The 18,743-nt window shown below is 40.3% G+C and overlaps 2 protein-coding genes across 2 annotated transcripts; one reads left to right on the forward strand and one right to left on the reverse strand.

Annotated features, from left to right (window-relative positions):
• The first annotated feature begins 845 nt into the window (after positions 1-845).
• H1-1 (H1.1 linker histone, cluster member) lies at positions 846-1,827 on the forward strand. The gene has a single exon (XM_084227981.1). It carries the CDS (start codon positions 978-980, stop codon positions 1,632-1,634), a length of 657 nt encoding a protein of 218 aa, XP_084084107.1. The 5' UTR covers positions 846-977; the 3' UTR covers positions 1,635-1,827.
• A 13,225-nt stretch (positions 1,828-15,052) lies between these two features.
• Positions 15,053-15,990, reverse strand: LOC311188383 (olfactory receptor 2G3-like; the record flags this gene model as incomplete). Its single annotated transcript, XM_084259484.1, is given in 2 exon segments — positions 15,053-15,696; positions 15,699-15,990. Coding segments are annotated over 2 exon segments (936 nt in total).
• Positions 15,991-18,743: the final 2,753 nt, after the last annotated feature.

Here is an 18,743-nt window from a genome sequence, read left to right on the forward strand (position 1 = left end):
ACTAGAGTCATAGTGTGAAAACTTTATAATGCTGTTGATGCTTTTAGGTCCTCTTTGCAGCGGCAGATAAATGAAGATTGCCCTAGAATGTTACCCCGGTGCTTTGCCCTCTCGGTTTACTCCTAAAATAATTTAAATTCCTGTCAGGGAACCGTTTAGCCCACCCAGCGTGTAATCTCTCCTATGCTAGCTCCTGAGCTTCATGAATCTTTGTTGAAGTGGATATGCTGGCGGAGCGCAACCTGTTTGGGATGTGTTATAGGAATGGAAAGTGTTCAAAATTCATGAAGTGCATTGGACTGAATAAACAAAACTAAGGTGCACATTAAGGACTTGTTTGCACACTAAGTTTTCCACATGCGAAGCTTGTTTTAATTGCTGTGTAAACTAAATTAACTTTCTAGATTTCTCTTGTGACCATAATATATAAAAGATCTGCAGACGTCGCTTTCCGGTGTTGCCGGGCAACGCACTGATGAGAATTTGTCCAAGACGGTAAACCCTGCACAACCCTGTCGCTTTCGTCTCTGCCCCCTGAGATTGAAGAGATCACCTTTCACATTTACCAGTTAAGACATGAATGTCCCCAAATTACAGGTGAAAATTCCTTGGATAATGTGATCGCTTTATTTACAAGCAATTCCCTCCCCCCCGTAAGGAACGTGGCTTTTGAAAGGGAAATAGTCCCCTTCAGTGTGAATGGGGGGGCAGAGGGCGACCCTTTTCCTGCTTGCTCGGTCTTCACCCGGGCGGCTGATCCGCGCGCACGCCCAGGCGAGAGGCACCAGCTCGCGGCGGCCGCGGCGATCGCCTGAGGCTGGTAGAAGCGGGACTCACCTCTGGGGGCGCTAGAGCCAGGGGGGCGTGTCCGGCGCGCACCAATCACAGCGCGACCCCGCCCTATAAATAAGCGGCGCTGGGGTCTTCGGCGTCTTGCTGCCTAGTTAGGCGCTAGCAGCTTACTTTCTCGTCTCGCCATGTCTGAGACCGCGCCGCCGGCTCCCGCCGCTTCCACGGTCCCTGAGAAGCCCATGGCCGGCAAGAAGGCGAAGAAGCCCGTCAAGGCCGTGGCCGCCGCCAAAAAGAAGCCGGCCGGCCCCTCAGTGTCAGAGCTGATCGTGCAGGCCGTGTCCTCCTCCAAGGAGCGCAGCGGCGTGTCTCTGGCCGCGCTCAAGAAGGCGCTGGCGGCCGCGGGCTACGACGTGGAAAAAAACAACAGCCGCATCAAGCTGGGGCTGAAGAGCCTCGTAGGCAAGGGCACCCTGGTGCAGACCAAGGGCACCGGCGCCTCGGGCTCCTTCAAGCTCAACAAGAAGGCGGCCTCCGGGGACGCAAAGCCCAGCGCCACAAAGGTGGCTTCGAAAACCAAGGCGGCCGGCGCTCCTAAGAAGCCTAAAAAGGCCACGGGGGCGGCTGCCGCTAAAAAGGGGGTGAAGACTCCCAAAAAGGCCAAAAAGCCCGCGGTGGCCAAGAAGCCCTCCAAGAGCCCCAAGAAGCCCAAGGCTGTGAAGACCAAGAAGGTCGCCAAGAGCCCCGCCAAGGCCAAGGCTGTGAAGCCCAAGGCGGCCAAGGCGAAGGTGACCAAGCCGAAAACGGCCGCCAAGCCCAAGAAGGCGGCGCCCAAGAGAAAGTAAGCTAGTTGGAAGATTCCTACAACCCAACGGCTCTTTTAAGAGCCACCAACCTCTCTCAAGGAAAGAGCTAGTGCACTCCTGGCGTAGCCTGAGGCCGGTCTTGGTTCCGCGCCACACCTCAGCCTGGCCCGGCCTAGGTGGCGCCTCCATCCTGGCCACCAAGTGAGCGTTTTTGCCTCGGGTGACCGCGAGCGTGTCCTGGGGTGGGGATCTTTCCCTCACACCTGAGGGGTTTACAACTCGTAGCCTGCCAAAGACCCCCACAAGCTAGCGACGGGGCGGGGGAGGGAAGGCGAGTCCCCACCAACGGTGGTAAAGTGCCTGCAGCCGCGCCTGGGGCTCCCCAGGTGAGGCTTGCACGTGCACGGCCTCGTCTGACCCGCTTTTCCGGCCCCCTGTGGTTTTAAACGGTCCTGCTGTGTCCCCAAGGTCATTACTGGCTTGGGGGTCTGCGGGGGTTGGTACTGCTGACAATGGGGTGGCCGGCAGCACCTGGCGTGGCCGCGCCCTCAGATGTGGGGCGGCCGGCTGGGGTGACAAGGACCGCCGGCGCGGGGGTCCCGGCCGGTGTCCGTGGGGGAACCCACTGGTGCGTCCTCGCGGCCAGGGTCAGGACGAGGAGCTTGGGTGCCGGGAAGTTGGAAAACTAAAGACCAGAAGTTCTTAATAGATTTTATATAAACAGAACTACTGATTTTGGTGAACTTTGAAAAATCCCACTCCAGGGGCCTCCCTGGTGGCACAGGGGTTGGAGTTAACTATCAAGTTAGCTCCAGCCTCCAGCACAAGTTCGATCCCCGGCCAGGGAGATGCCCACATGGCGCAGCAGACCTCTCCTGACTCACCCGCTGTGTCCCTCAGCAGTGGATTTCAGTAGATCCGCCTATCTGCTGTGAGATAGTGCGCCTCACTATCTCTGGTGATTCCTCTCAGGCTCCTCACCATCCTCCCCGCACCTCTGGCTTACACCTCGGTTCTTGCAGGCATAAACAAATAAAAATAAATCTTTTTTTCAAAAAACATCCCACTCCAGGCCTAACCGTAGTTTCTCGTGTGCAGGGTTTGCAACTCTGGTGGCGCTACACGACATTAAGAATTTAAAGTTGGTGGGCCTCCCCGGTGGCGCAGCGGTTGAGCGCTGGCTTGTGAAGCTGCCCGAAGCCTCTGCAGCGCCGGTTCGATCCCGGGTCCCGCATGGTGCCAGACCTCTCCTGCCGCCCGCTGCTCCCCTCAGCAGTGTACCTCGGCCCCTCTGCCTGCTCTGCTCCCCGCTCTGGTTCTGGTGAATTCTCTCACCCTCCCGTGCTTCTGACTGTACCCAGTGCTTGTATAAATAAATAAATAAATCTTAAAAAAAAAAAAAAAATTAAAGTCGGCCCCTAAATTGCCCCTTTAAGCTTTGAATCTTTTATTTCGGGATTCAATTTTAGTAGTCATTTTTTTCACACCTAAGTAAAAGATTTGCTCTACTTTAGTGCAGCTCCAATCACTTTGAATTTTTTTTAATATATGTGCCTAAAATTCTTTAATCTACTTTTTTTAAGTACATTAATTTGTGGCACTGAACTCTAATAATAGTCTTTCTTTTTTCCATTTTTTAGTTCAGCTCTTTCCATCCCTTAATGTCTGCCAGACAGACATTTCCTATCCCTGCTCCTCCTTCCCCAAACTAGAAGTAGTACACCCCCAAACTGCTTTCCTTTCCATTCATGCTTAAGTACACCTAGCAGTACACATGCATGATTGTTTTGCTTCTCAGTTAGGCTTGTTTACAAAATGCTGCTTTGTTTACAAATGCTCTTTGCTTACAAAACATCTTTGAAGATTCTTACAAATCAAAATAATTTAAAGTGCATGCAAAGTAACAATTTATTCATCAATTTCCAGTGGATAAGCTTTCTATTCCATTTACCAATGTTCCCCGTGGTGCAATAAACAAGAGTCCTATGCCGAGATTGCTAAAATAGAACATTTCAAATGTCAGTAGCTACCAAGGTGCACTGGAAACAGCTCTCCTTCCTCCATTCCTACCATTAGAATGGGGGGGCCTCATTCATTTCTGCCAGTCTGAAGGGTGTAAAATTATTTCACATTGTCACTTTGACTTGCATTTCTGTGGCCCTTAGTGAACGCTTATTTTAGATTTATTGGCACTTGGATTGGCATATCTCTTTTAGGGATTCCAGCCTCTACCTCCTGCTCTTTTTTTCCATTGGACAGTTTTTTTGTTTTTTTTTTCTTGGCCCATTGATTTTGTTATATAATAGAGAAAATTTTCTGATTTTTTTGCATTTTTTCCTACATTTTCTGTGTGGTGTATTTTCCATTTAAATATACGTAATTTATGATATAGAAGTTTTAATATTAAATGTTCTAACCACAAATGTATTTTTTGTAGCATCTTGATTTTCACTCTTAGGTAAAAAAATTAACCCTACATCACTATTCACTCAACCTCCTAGGTTTTCTTCTTAAAATGTTTGCTTTTAAAAAATGATTTAGGGCCTCTCTGGTGGAGCAGGCAGTTGAGCACTGAGCTGTGAAGCTGTCTGCATCCTCTTCAGCGTGTGTCTGACCCCCGCCGGCCGCAGAGATACCCACATGGTGCAGTTCTTTCCATCCCTTAATGTCTGCCAGACAGACATTTCCTATCCCTGCTCCTCCTTCCCCAAACTAGAAATAGTACATCCCCAAACTGCTTTCCTTTTCATTCAGGCTTACGTACATCTAGCAGTACACATACATGATTGTTGTGCTTCTCAGTTAGGGTTGTCTCGCCCCCTGCTCCCCTCAGCAGTGTATTTCAGTCAGTCTGCCTGTTCTGTTCCCCACTCTGTCTCTGGTGAATCCTCTCACTCTCCCAGGTATCTGGCCTGTACCCTGGTTCTTGTATAAACAAATAAATCTTTAAGAAAAAATAAACAAAAAATAATTTAGTCTCTAATCCATCGCTACTTTATTGTATGTAGTTTAAGATAAAATCAGAGTTCACATTCTCCCAGATGGATGACACATTGTCCTAATACCACTTGTTAAGTGCTATTTTCCACTGAACTGATATATGGCATCTCTGCTATTTATTAAATTCTTACATAATGAGATCTATTTCTGTATTCTTATCCTTTTCTACTGATCTCTTCATGTAAGTCTTATACCTTTCATAATTCTATTTCTAATTAGTTTTTTATAGGCTTGTTTCTATTGTGTATGGAAGACTTCTCATTTTCATTTTTTTAGATCTTACTGCTAGGAATAAATGTATTGATTAATTGTATTTGTAGACTTAATATTTATAATTAATCTACTTTGTATTCTTTACTCTTTAAGCTAGAACTTCTTGAGTTTTTTTCTAGTCATAGATAGTAAACAATTTTCTTTTTTGGTTTTCCTCAATGTAAATGAAGCATTTTATTTTCTTTTTGTACTGCTTTTGCTAGGAATTTCCAAAGTAAAGTGGAGTAATAATTTTAGCTACCTATTATACTATCAACAATTAGTCCCCCTTTTTAGTTCTGTATTTTAGCATGGTATTGTGTTTATCCTTTAAGATACCATTTGTTACAATTTTTGAAATCTCCCTTATATAATATTTAAATGGTTACCTTCATTTCTATTTTACCTTTTCTACATTTTTGAAATGGTGATTAGATTTTCTTCATATATTGAATAATCATGACTTTTTTAATTTATCCATTGGTTTCTTAGATTTTTAGCTCTCAAACTTAATATGGCTGAAAGAATGGGCTAGAAGAAAGATTTTTTTTTTTCTAAGATGGTTATTGGTGAGAGAGAAGCAGGTGTGCTGTGGTGGAGTTGAAAGAAAGTGAATTAGATACCCTGTTGTGAAGTTTTCAGAGTTTATGAGGTGGGTTCAAATACTGCTGATTCAATGAAGTGAGTAGATGCCTGGGAATAGTCCCTGGTTTAGCAGTAAAAAAAAGTCACTGGTAGATTTGACTAGAGTAGTTTGGGGAAGATGGAAGTGAGCTGAGGTGGAGCTCTCCATGTAACTGGGGCCTCATTTGTATGCGGGTGGCATTTAAAGCCATGAGACTGGATAAAGTCACCATGGGGTGACTGAGGTAGAGAAGAGTAAATAGAAAGGGGTAAAAGGACTGAGTCCTGAGGTATCCAACATCTGTGGCAGAGGAGACCTGGTAAGCTTCAGTAATTAGTCTACCTTATTGTGCTTCCATTTGCAAAAGCAGAGGGATAGAATGAGGCCATTGGTTTTTATGACTTAAGGAATAAAATAGATCATAGACTATACAGCTTCCTGGAATTAGCTTTTGCTAATTGCTCTTTCAAGGCACTTGTGTTATTAGGCTTTTGAATGCACATTCTTGGTCATGAAAAAGAGTCAAAAATGTCTGAAAACCAATAGATAAGATGCTCTTTGTGGTATGTTACAGTTCTAAGAATGTATTGTTTTAATTAATATTCTGGCCACAGAAATATATTTGATCTAACACCTCAATGAAAGCTTAGAGACTTGAAATCAGTCACATTAATGGTCTGAGATCTCCCTGAGACAAACAGGTAACAGCAGTGACATAGAAATTCTGTTTTTTACTCCTATAGGTTTGACTGTTCCTGATGGCGGGGTTTTTTAAAAGGAAAGAAGAGAGAGAGACTGAGAAAAGTACAAAAGGTACGTGACTTCCAGGATTGATTGAAGATCAGTAAGGCCTCTTTACAAAGGGATACATGACAAATAATGGATTTCTCTAAGTCATAAAACAATCACATGTAGCTGGAAAAAAGAGATGAGAGAGAAAATCTCTTATCTTGATGCTCCCCTTTTACTATGTCATATATATATATATATGGTCAAAGTAAAAAAAGGGGGAATACTGATAGAGGAGAGGGAATTTAGGTTTTTTTTTTCCTTCACCCAATATCTTTCAGTTTTTTGGCAATGTGCACATATAAATCTAAATTAGAAAAAATATTTTCTGCATATAAAAACAGAAATGGATTAAAACAGAGGGTTAAATACTAAATAACTGTTTCATAAAATGGAGTCCTGGCCACTATTCATAATATTCCATATTTGCTGCATCTTTTATTTTACTTATTCACCTATTACTGGATTTTTTAAACTGTACTTAACATAAATTACAGTCATTTTCACATTTGTCTCAGAATAGGTTCCCAGGAGTAGGATTTCTACATTTTAAGGGTAAAAAGTAGCATTGCAAATTACAGGCTGTGGTAAAATTATAATAGTTGGATCTTAAAAATATATAAATAACTAAAGACAAAATGTTACTAGAACTCCCCTATCATTGTTCCTATCTTTTTTATTTAATTCATTTTTAATTAATAATATGATTCGAAATCAAAGCCACATGACACTAACATATCAAGTTTCACACCTTTGTTCCCATCCACACTCTCCCCTTCCAGTGTTTCTTTATATAAATAGAAACAAACAAACAGAAAATATATCTATCTATACATAGATATAGATATAGATATATACACTCTTTTCCCTCTTTCATGGGATAATACATACACACTTTCTCTCATTGTTCACCGTTGAGTCTGTCCTGGAGCTGTGCCTGGACCAGGACACATGAGTCTTCCTCATTTCTTTCCACAGATACATGATATATAGTGCGGAGGGACAATGGTTTATTCCAGATCTAGAATCTCTCTATATAATTAGAAATCAACTCCTTGTAATATGAGTGGCAAAGTATATTTTTTTCAGAAAGTCACTTGTCTTTTAACTTCCTTATGATAAGTTTTGCTATGCAACTTTTTAATTTTTATGTAATTAAATCTATCAATATTTTCTTACATGGCTTTTGAGTAATACTTAGAAGGTCTTTCCACTTCAAGAATCAGGGCATTTCACCTGTTTTCTTGAGTGCTTCTGGGCTTTTGTGCTTCTACTTTAAATCTTTGATCTATTTGTCTATCATTGTCTCAACACTTTATTTTAAAATCCATCTTTACTCCCAGTGATGCTGTCTTCACTGTGTATGAAATTCCTGTATTACTCAAAATAGACTCAAAGTCTATGGCTGAAACTGTTTCTCCTGTGATATTATTAGTCTTTCTGTCTATGCAACACTGGTTTCACATTGCTCATAAAATGTCTTGAATTTTCAGATTGAAGGGAGAAATTGAGGGCTCAATGGTCCTGAAGCTGGAAACCCCACCACTTCGGTAGAGATTGCTCCTTTTCAGGAGCTGGCAGGAGTGCTGTCCCCACTGTGACCCCAACCTATTTCCTCCCTCCAGACAGTGTGAGAACCAGGGAAGCCAGTCTGTTTATTCCCCAAGAAAGAACCATCTATGTTTACAATTACTGTTGATAATATGCTTAAAATTATCATTTGTTGGTAATAGGCCTTCTTGTGGGGTTGTCTTGTGGTACACAGCACTCCGCTGAGCATTTTGTCTGGAGTTGTGAGGAAGTTTTCCTCTAGGCCGCAGAGCTCTATATTCGCTTTAAAATTGTAAATAAATTGTGTTTTTGCTTCTAAGGTTTTTTTTTTTAAGGGGTAAGCTGTCTCAGGGAAGAGACGATCACTGCTGGCAGGACCTGATCTTTACACGATACGGGATGGATTAAAGCCTCTTTGTACACCTTCAGTACATGTTGCTTCTTTTCATCTCTGTCCCTTCTCTGAGTTTCCAGTTTCCCTCTGTCTAGCCGCCTTTTCTCTAGTCTACAGCTGTCCCTCATCCTTTATCTCCACCAAAGAATCAAACCTTCTCAGCACCCTGCATCCCCAGAATTCCCCCAACCCCCCACTCAGCCCCAGGATTTGTACTTAAGATCATTTTTAAGAATCAGAATGAGATCATCAGCTAAAGCAGGCCTTCCTAGAGACAATAAGCTGATCCTTCTATTCTACGAGTGAAACAGATGACACTGCAGTGTCACTGTTCCGGACTTGAAGAGGGTGGAGTGTGGAAACCCTCTAGAGGGAAGTATTCAACTGGAATAAAGAGGGAAGAAATTAAGATTTTTTTTAAGTCTGTTCCAGATATGCCCAGCAGAGGGAGCCTCTGGGCTGATGGCAGGCTCACCATAGAATTTGAGAAGGTTGAAGAATGTGTTCAAAAGCTTCAGAAAGACTTTTCTCAATAGGCCCAGAGTAGGCCTCTCACCACCTTGGTATGGCCTGCTGAGGCCCAGTGAGGCTCTGGGGCTCTGTTTCCATTACTTAAACATTGCAGATTTTTTTATATTGAGAACAGTGAGGGCCCTGAAGGTTAGGCGCTTTTGTTCTTATCCAAGTCTTTGCCTCCTCCCTGGTTGAAGTAGAGATTAGTATGTCTTAAGAGTCTGGGCTTTTCCTAATCGAAGAAGCGAGCACTGCTCTCCCTTTAATGAACTAAAATAATACAGTTTGGGAGATCTCATAATCTTGAAGGTTTATCAATATGTTCTCTCTAAGAATCTTAACTTTAGTCTCAATAAGGATGAGCCACCCCGCTCCCATGTGAAGTTTCCCCTTCTCTGTCCTTCATGTCCCAGATCCTAAAACACTGGACAAATATTCTTGGTCCTCTTCATTATTCTTTAGAATTTATTTAGAACCATGTGTATTCTCCATACATACGTTATTACATTGATTGTTTTTCCTTTGCTAACCTGTCTAATGCTGGTTTGATTATACATCCAGCGAGAGAAGAATGCAGAGGGGTATGGGATGATTTCTTTTGCATCCTGACATGACCATCATGGTCACTGTTCCTCAGCATTTAATAAAAAGGTTATCCATTCGGGCCTCCCCGGTGGCGCAGTGGTTGAGCGCTGGGTTGCGAAGCTGCCCGCGGCCTCTGCGGCGCCGGTTCGATCCCCGGCTGCTCCCCGGCCACCGGAGGAGGGTCCCACATGGTGCGCAGACCTCTCCTGCCGCCCGCTGCTCCCCTCAGCAGTGTACTTCGGTCCTTCTGCCTGCTCTGCTCCCCGCTCTGGCTCTGGTGAATTCTCTCACCCTCCCGCGCTTCTGACTGTACCCAGTGCATGTATAAAACAAACAAACAAACAAACTAAATAAATAAAGCATGCCTCTATAAAAAAAAAAAAAAAAAGGTTATCCATTCAAAAATATTTTTAATTCAGAAAAAAAAGTACTATATTGACTTTTCTACATTAAAGTCTAATTTTTATAAATCTGCAAGTATTTTCTATAGTTTATCATAGTACATATTCAATTTTATATTTTGCCTTTTTTCACTGAGCCACATATTTTTACTAGATTAATACATATTCATAATACTCTTTTATTATGCTTCAAATTTCCTCAAATGGGTTGGTATATCAAAATTTACAAAGTCATTTATCTGGACTATTTTGTCTGCCTTATTAATTTTACAATTAATATATCCCTGAAATTGGGTGTCAACTGCTCACAATTTTTTAAAATATATTTCAAGTTTATGGATATTTTATCAGAATTTCTTAATTTATAAAAACCATAAACTATATATGATTTAGGAGATTAGCCCATAATTTTAAAGTTATGAGTAGCATTAAAAAAGTTAGCTTGAATAGTAATAAAATGCTCCCCTCCAGCTTATTTAAATTTTTATTTATAATATTCAAGTGTGAACTCGAAAACAATGAGCCAACCCTTCAGTTTTTCAACAAAATGCATTTTTCTACATTATATCAGATTTCAGTGTTGGCTAGATTTGTTACACTAAATATTAAAAAGTCCCCACGTAAATATATTTTTTTCTTATATTGAACTGTCATCCAAGGAAAATGAGAGACCCTCTTTCATGTTATAAGTGTGTTTTTTACTCTTGTTATCAAATATGATATTTAGGCCTCAACTGATTCCAAAGATAGAGAGCTACTGTGTGGGTGGCTACAATTCACACAGGCAATGGCTACCTGGAATACTGACAGCTCACACTGTAGATGCTGAAGCATAACACTTTCAGAGCTGCTTATGCTTTGTCCCCCAACTACTAAAACAAACAAAACCCTCCCAGTTGTCCAGCCAGAATTTGTCACCTGTCAGCAGGACATGATAATAAATAAATCTGATCTCATGTTGGCAGAGTTCCTACCTACAGCTTTGGTTTTTCTCTATTTATTAACAGGGCCAAAGTCCTGGGGTAAAAGTAACATCTGATATGGTGGTAAAACAGAAATGAGGAGGTGGCGGAGTAACAGGCCTGAAAAAACCAATGTGAGGAAGCAAGGGAGATTTGGCTACAAGACCCACCCAATAGGAATTCAGAAGAGGCTTTCTCAGAAAGCAAAACTGGAGAGAGCTCAGATCCCGTGAAGGTTGGGGCATGGGGGGAGACTCAGGCAGAGAGCTTCTTTCCCACACCTCGTGGTCCCCACAGGCTCTGTGGACACGTGTGTTTTCAAGGTGGTGAGCCTTGTCACCCTGGGTCCCAGAGGAGGCAGCACCAAGCAGACAGTGGAATGGATTGGATCATTAGCAGAAGTGACATTTTGGACAGTGACCAGAAAGGAACAGGATGAAGATGTAAATTGGATCTGGTTTCAGGATTTATAGAAAATAGGTGCTGGAGTTCTTCTGGGGAGAGAGATTCTTTATTAAACTTGGGTGGGTTTCTGGGAGAAATTTGTCCATTTAGCATCAGGCGACTTCCACCCTGCACTACATCATTCTTCCTCCTTCCCTTCCTTTAAATTTTATCCATCCAGATAGAAACCAAACATGGAGCCTGGATATGTGCCCAGAAAGTTTCTTAAAGATGATGCCTTCCAAGCCCTCATTCAGCTAATAAATATATATATGTATAGAATAAAATGACCCATGCAAGATGCAGCTAATAAAAACAGATTAACTATAAAATGCAGCATGTTTATTGAATATAAAGGATCAGCACTAATTGTGTTTGCCTAAGAACCACGTGGTCCAATAATATTTAAATATCTTTAAGTACATGTAACAAATTTGTAGAAGCTGTATCTGGTTAAACTCTGTTCTTTGTTAGGTTTCCTAGTATACTATAAGACATGGCTGCCTAAAGATTTATGCTTATCATTAAAAAAAAAACTTGAGGGCCTCCCTGGTGGCGCAGGCGGTTGAGCGCAGCACTGTGAAGCTGTCCACATGCAGCCTCTTCAGTGGGGGTCGATCCCGGCCAGCCAGGGAGCTACCCGCATGGTGCAGCAGACCTCTCCTGTCTGGCCCGCTGCTCCCCTCAGCAGAGTATTTCAGTCAGTCTGCCTGTTCTGTTCCCTACTCTGGTGAAACCTCTCATCCCGCTACCCCGTACCTCTGGCCTCTACCCCAGTTCTTCCATGCATAAATATATAAATCTTTTTAAAAAACAAAGCAAACAATCAAAAAAAAAAAAAAACATGCCATCTGAGCTGAGGATGGTTGCGTAGGAGGGCAGGAGGCTCAGTGCCAGCCCTTCTCAGAGAAAAGTGCTTAGGCTGCTGTGGGACTGGCTAGAGATCTCCCTTCTCAGTCCTTGAACCCTGAGCAAGAGGGGATCCCAGAGGAGTCTCCAAAATTATTACAGACTAGAACTGAGTTCTATCACTTGTCTCTTGAAAGCCAAAGTCTGAACCACCAAAGTTTCCACAAAGGAAGTTTTCTTGTTGGGTGGCACCACTGGGACAACTTAACACTCAACAACCATCTCCCCCAGCAGTAGCCAGGTGAAGGATCATATAGGAAGGGGACATGGGGGATTCTTCTTGTGAGGGTCCCAGAGGTGCCAGTTAGTCAGGGTAATGGACAGCAGCAGATGATTACCATGGTTTCTAGGAATTTCTGTCTTATCAGTCTATGACAACCACTTAATGGGCTGCCAGGCACAATGTTACAAATAACTTGTCATTATTAAATGTGCTTTGTCCTCCTAGTTGCTTTCCCAGAGAGACCTCAAAATACAGTGGATTAATTAATGTTGCCAAAGGTGTTGTGATTGCTAACATTAAGGTTCCTGAGGACTTTTAACAACAGATCTTTATTTGACAGACAGACAGATGAGACTGTTGGGCATGATTCTGAGTGACTGAAATGCATATTTTAAGATGTTTAATCCAGGGCCTCCCTGGAGGCACAAGGATTAAAGATAGCAATATCAAGCTATCACCAGCCACTGCAGCATGAGTTCAATCCCCGGCCAGGGAGCAACCCACATGGCACAGCAGACCTCCCCTGTCTTGCCCACTGCTCCCCTCAGCAGTATTTTTCAGTACATCTGCCTGTTCTGTTCCCCACTCTCTCTAGTGAATTTTCACACACCCCAGCACCACTGTTCTGTATGCATAAATAAACAAATCTGTTTTTAAAAAAGATGTTTAATCCTGGTGGTAGTATCCCTTAATGTAGAGGGTGAATAGTGCTTTTATTATAATATATAGGTATGTACTATAATTCATTCTTTACTTAAAAGTCACTTTCACATACACAGCCTAATTTAATCTACTCTATAGACTTGTGAAGTAATATCAGCATTCCTGTCATTTTACAGATAGGAGAACTGAGGCCCAAGGACATGATATTTCCTGCACAGGGCATTTAACTAGAAGGGAGTTGACACTCGGGTTTTATTCCTCGGCACCAAAGCCACACTCTTTCCACTATAGTATAATATTTTTAAACCACTTGATTAGTATTCCTAAAAGTCAAGCTTTGAAAAGATCTTAGAGACATATTAGCCTTGTTTTTCAAATTTGACAACTGGGGCCCATACACTGATAATCGGGTATCTGGAGCCCAGGAAAAAAATGTGTTGCAGTAATGCCCAGTGAAATATTAATACCATAATTATAGTGTTTATCTGTTTATGCTGCTTATGTGCAGTAGCTCTTCAGAGGCCACCAGTCATTGTATTAAGATTTTTGTCATGCTCTCCACCCCACCCACCAAGAGTCACTTTTTGTTCCCTTGAAGGTGATATATCTGATATACAGCATACATGGTGGAAAATAAAGCAGGCTAGTGCGTGTGACCCAAACATTAATATGAATGGGAATAAACTAAAAGGAACTTAATTAAAAAGTTAGTTGTTTCTGGACCCTGAGAAAATGAACATTTTCTTTCAGTCTTTGTGTTTTTATACTTTGCAAACTCAGATATGGATGCCACAAAGGCATGTTGTGTAGAGCCTATAGTATTATGCGTGTAAAGAAAAACTAAGCCATCCTTTGTGGCTTGGCCCTTAAGTCTCAGCCATTTCCTATATCTTAATGAAATCAAAATATGAAGAGGTGGCTCAAGTGTTTATTATTCAATGACTATTTGCCATATTCTGCAGAATTAATCATGTGTAAATAGGTTTGTTACAAAACATTTATTTAATCATTGTATGGAAATTTATTGAAAATCTAATTTATGCTGGAAACCAATTTAGATACAGCAAAATCATACACGAATAAGAGGTTCTATGTTTTGAAAAGCTCACTAATGCCTTTTCCTCTAACATATGTACAAACAAATAAAATGAGATAAGGCCATAATACTGATGTAGTCAGATTTTGGAGGGAATTCAAAGACATACTGATGAAAGAATGAGCTTAGTATGTACTTTTCAGATGAGGTGAGAATATAACTGAGTGCTGACAAATGAGTAGAGGTTTTAAGTTATAAGTCCAAATGTCTGATAAGAGAAGTTGATACTCATTTCCTATAGCTACAATTTCACCATTCTACACCATTCGTCTTCCACAGTATTTACAATACCATAAAGTTTATATTCCATTTGTTTTTTCCTAATTTTTGAAAACGTCATTCATCTTCTTTTACATTCTTCACTTTTATCACATATTACACAACTGACTATTGTAAAATCATCTGAGCAAGGAATCAGAGCCTTCAATGAAGTTGTTCTCACTGTGGAAATCTGGGAACCACAGGGATTAAGGAGTGGAGAGAAAAACCACTGACCTTTACTACCCTTAGATTCAGCTTCAAATACTTCATGAAAGGACATGGCAGGGGCACTGAGATGTCAGAAATAGTTCCCTTGCAGAATTTCCATTCTCTGAAATAGATACTTGTAGAGAATGGAAGTCATTTTATTCTGCAGCACAGAGACTTTCAGATGTTGAATGTAGTTGACAGTAAGCTAAAGTAAAAAATGGTGAGCATACATGAAATTGCTGAATTTTTGTTTTTTCAGGTAAGAGCATCAGTCCTTTCCAATAAATTACTACTACCTCCATTATTTAATAAAGGAATAACAATATATAAAACAACATGCAAGAAATAGTTAAATAAGGAACAACTTTTTCTATTGACTTGCTTTGGATTTCAATGTTTCCTTCCTTTCCTCATTTTTGTCCACCTCCTATTTATTTATACAATCAGTACCTAGTGCAACTCTTGGTATATCCTAATACCCAAGAAATGCTCTTAGAGAAAATGAGTTGTTTCATCTTCTAATGTTAAAGATCAATATTATTTCCTTACCTCTCTAGACTCTGATGTTTTTCATCTGACTCATGACTTTGCTGACTGTTTTCCTACACACAGTATTCTCCTTACTGAATTCTTTACATCTTTGTTTCTTAAAGAGTAGATAAGAGGGTTGAGGCCAGGTGTAATGATTGTGTAAAAAAGAGCAATGAACTTCCCCCCATTTGGGGATGTGCTATTATTCTGCGGCAGCATGTATATAGAAATGGCTGTTCCATAAAACAGAGTTACCACTGTGAAGTGGGAAACACATGTATTGAGGATCTTATGCCATCTTGATGCTGCCTTAATCCTCATGACAGCATGAGTGATAACTCCATATGAGATGAGAATATGTGATAGGGGTACTAGGAGAAATATGACTGAAAGAGCAAAGAAAACTATCTCAGTTACTTTTGAATAGATACAAGCATCTTGAACAATGCTGTTATCACAGAAAAAATTGTCCATCACTCGGTGCCCACATCTTGGCAACTTCAAGGTCAAGGAGCAAAGAATTAAGGCACTTCCAAGGCCACTGAACCAGGAGGTCAAAACCATCTTCTGGCAGAGCTGAGGATTCATGATTACTATGTAGTGAAGAGGTTGGCACACAGCAGCATAACAGCCATAGGCCATCACAGCCAAGAGGAGACATTCTGTGGCACCCAAGTCAAGGAAAAGAAGGATTGGAGCATGCAACCTCCATACGTAATAAACATCTTTGAACCCCAAAGTTTTACCAACATCAGAGGGACAATACTAGTTGTATAACAGAGATCCACTAAAGACAAATTGGCTAAGAAGAAATACATGGGAGTATGAAGATGGGTGTCTAGGTAAGACACAAGAATGATGGTTGTATTTCCTATAAGAGTCACTAGATAGAAGATGAAGACCACCACAGAGATGATGACTTCCAATTGGGGCCAATCAGAAAAACCCAGAAGGTTGAAGTCTGTTGTGGAACTTCCATTGCTCATTTTCATATTGTATTTGAATGGCTAGGAGGCAGGCATGGAAACAAAAAATTCCATGAATATGAGGTAGGTATAAAGACCTGTGAGGACTGGCATGGGTATCCAAAACCCACTAATTGCCATGAAACTCTCTTTTAATGTTTTCCCTTTGTCAGTGCCCAAAGTCTCTCCATATTTACTCAAATCCAGAGTGGTCTTAATATAATATCTTTAACCCAATCTCACTAAATTGTCAATCATTGAAAGAGTACCTATTCTATGGTACCTAATATTCTATTTATTATGATTAAGTAATAAATTCACAGTTATATAATTTTGAGAGTGGCATATATTTTGAAGAATTGTTCCTCCTTGAAACTGATATAATCATTATATATATTATCAAGATAAACTTTTTTCCTGATCAAAAGTGTAGAGGTAAAAGTGAAATGACATATTTTCTTGGAATTTGTTAACAATTTGGGCATAAAACCACTTTCCATATTCAATCCAAATTCTATGTTCATCCATTATAATCATAATCATAATTTCACCAACCTCCTCCTCCTCATATCTCTTCTCTTTGTCACCATTTCAGATGCTGTTTTTTTGTATCAATTTTTGGTTTTGCTACTACACTGGCCCTTTTACTTTTGTACAAGTTTTTGATGCAAGGAAATATAATCTTTTCTTTATTAACATTTATTTGCATGTATAGAGGTCACATTTTTCTTTGAATAGCTCTCATGATTGTTGTGCACCATCTTATAGCCTTATTGATTTGTTAGAGAGTTCAAAATTGAACTAGATCTAGACCCATTAGGTCACCACATAGCAACTACCCATGTAGCTCCTACTCACAACTAAACATGTAGCTCCTACTCACCTGGCCATAGCAACTACCCATGTAGCTCCGACTCACCTGGCCATTCAGAAAAATTAGCAGAGCAGGTAATTCCAAAGAGCAGCTCATTAAACAACCAGTGAGTTGTTTTTCCACATGGAATTTACCATTTACATGAGTGGCTCCTCTGGTTACTTTGGAACTCCATAGATAAAATTCATCACCTCATTTCAACTCTAAAAAAACAAGGAATAAAATGACATCCAACTCCCTATTTATGACTCTCTACCATCTTAATTAGAAGGACTGTTTTATGTCTGAATTAGTTTACAAATTTTCAAAATAATGTTTTATTGAAATAACATAGCATTATAACATTTATAAATACAGGTATGCATCATTAAAAATCAAGTAGTTGAACATCCTCACCATTCAATTCCCTGTCTTTACCTGATTTACCCATTTTCCTTTCCATTTCCCTGCTGGGAACTACTCATTTGTTCTTTTGGTCTTAAAGTTTATTTTTGTAGTCAATACATTTTTTTTATGTGTATAATTTCTGAACATGAGCTTCAGACCTAGGACACATTATATTGATAGTATCTTCAGGGCCAAAGAATAATAAACTTACTTGTTGCATTTGTGTAAAATAACAAAAATAAATAACCCATGCTGTGTCATTATTATAAAGCATGTAGTTAGATTATGTTATCCCAAAGACTCAACTTTCATTACCAAGTTGTATGAGACAGAGGGTATTTTTTCTCAATTTGATGAAAATTTAATTAAACTAATGAGTGTCTAGTTTTTATGTAGTAGGAGGTAGCTAAATTAAATCTAATGTAAGTGCACAGATTCTGGACTCAGATGCCTGGGGATAAGTCCCAATTTCACATTTGGAAGCAGTGTGCCCTCGGGGAACCATTTAACCTGTTTGTAGCCAGATTCCTTGTAGTTAAGGGAAGATAGTAATCCTTCCTTGTAGGAGACATGAGATGTTTGATATTTGTGAAAATATTTGGAACTATGGCAGTGTCATTCTTATTTCTTAAAAGTGAAATTATTAAAATTCCTACCCAAATATCATGTTTCTTCCTTCTAGTCATAATACCCTTCATTTTTCAGCCTGGTGATTTTATCACCATGGCCTCGATCTATACTGTAATTTTTTTAAAAAAATTAGTTTGGGTCACTGTTAAAAATGCATGAACATAAACATGTACATAAAAATAGTCACAAGCACAATTTGCATATTAACTGATGAACTTCAGAAGCAAGACAGGACTTGAGCTTCCCAGTGCTATGATTTAAAAATGCATTGGATTTTTTTTAACCACTTAAATGTGGGATTTTGTTGTTAAAAAGCCATGGAATTTTGGAAGTTGAAATAGATCTCAGAAATCATCCACCCAGCCTCTGCCTTACGTAGAGATCCTTTTACAGAATATCCACACAAGTGATGTTGTCATCATTTCAGAAACATGTAGAAACAAGTCATTTCAGAAGCAAGTCAGTTACACATTTCTTCTTAATAGTGTCTGTCACTTACTTTGCACATTGAGCTCAAAGATGCCTCTTTGTAATATCCAGATACCAGCTCTTTCTTTTTATTCTGTAATAATACAGAGTAAGTCAATTTCACCTGATTTCAGTTTTAAAAATCCAGTTTTGACACAAATAAAACATGGTCACAGAAAAATAAGAGTAAAGTTGGATGATCTAACATGAATATTCTTGTTCCTAACACCCAGATCAAGAATTATAACATTGCCCAACACCTCAGGAACTTCCTTTTGTTCCTCATCCCAATTATAACTATTCCCTGCCCCCCCAAAGTATCTGCTCTTCTGATTTATAGTCATCACCTCCTTATAGTTTAACAGCTAATCACCGAAAGTGCATCTCTATACAATACAGTTAGTTTGGCTCATTA

Source organism: Talpa europaea, assembly GCF_964194135.1.
Source record: "Talpa europaea genome assembly, chromosome: 2".
NCBI lineage: Eukaryota > Metazoa > Chordata > Mammalia > Eulipotyphla > Talpidae > Talpa > Talpa europaea.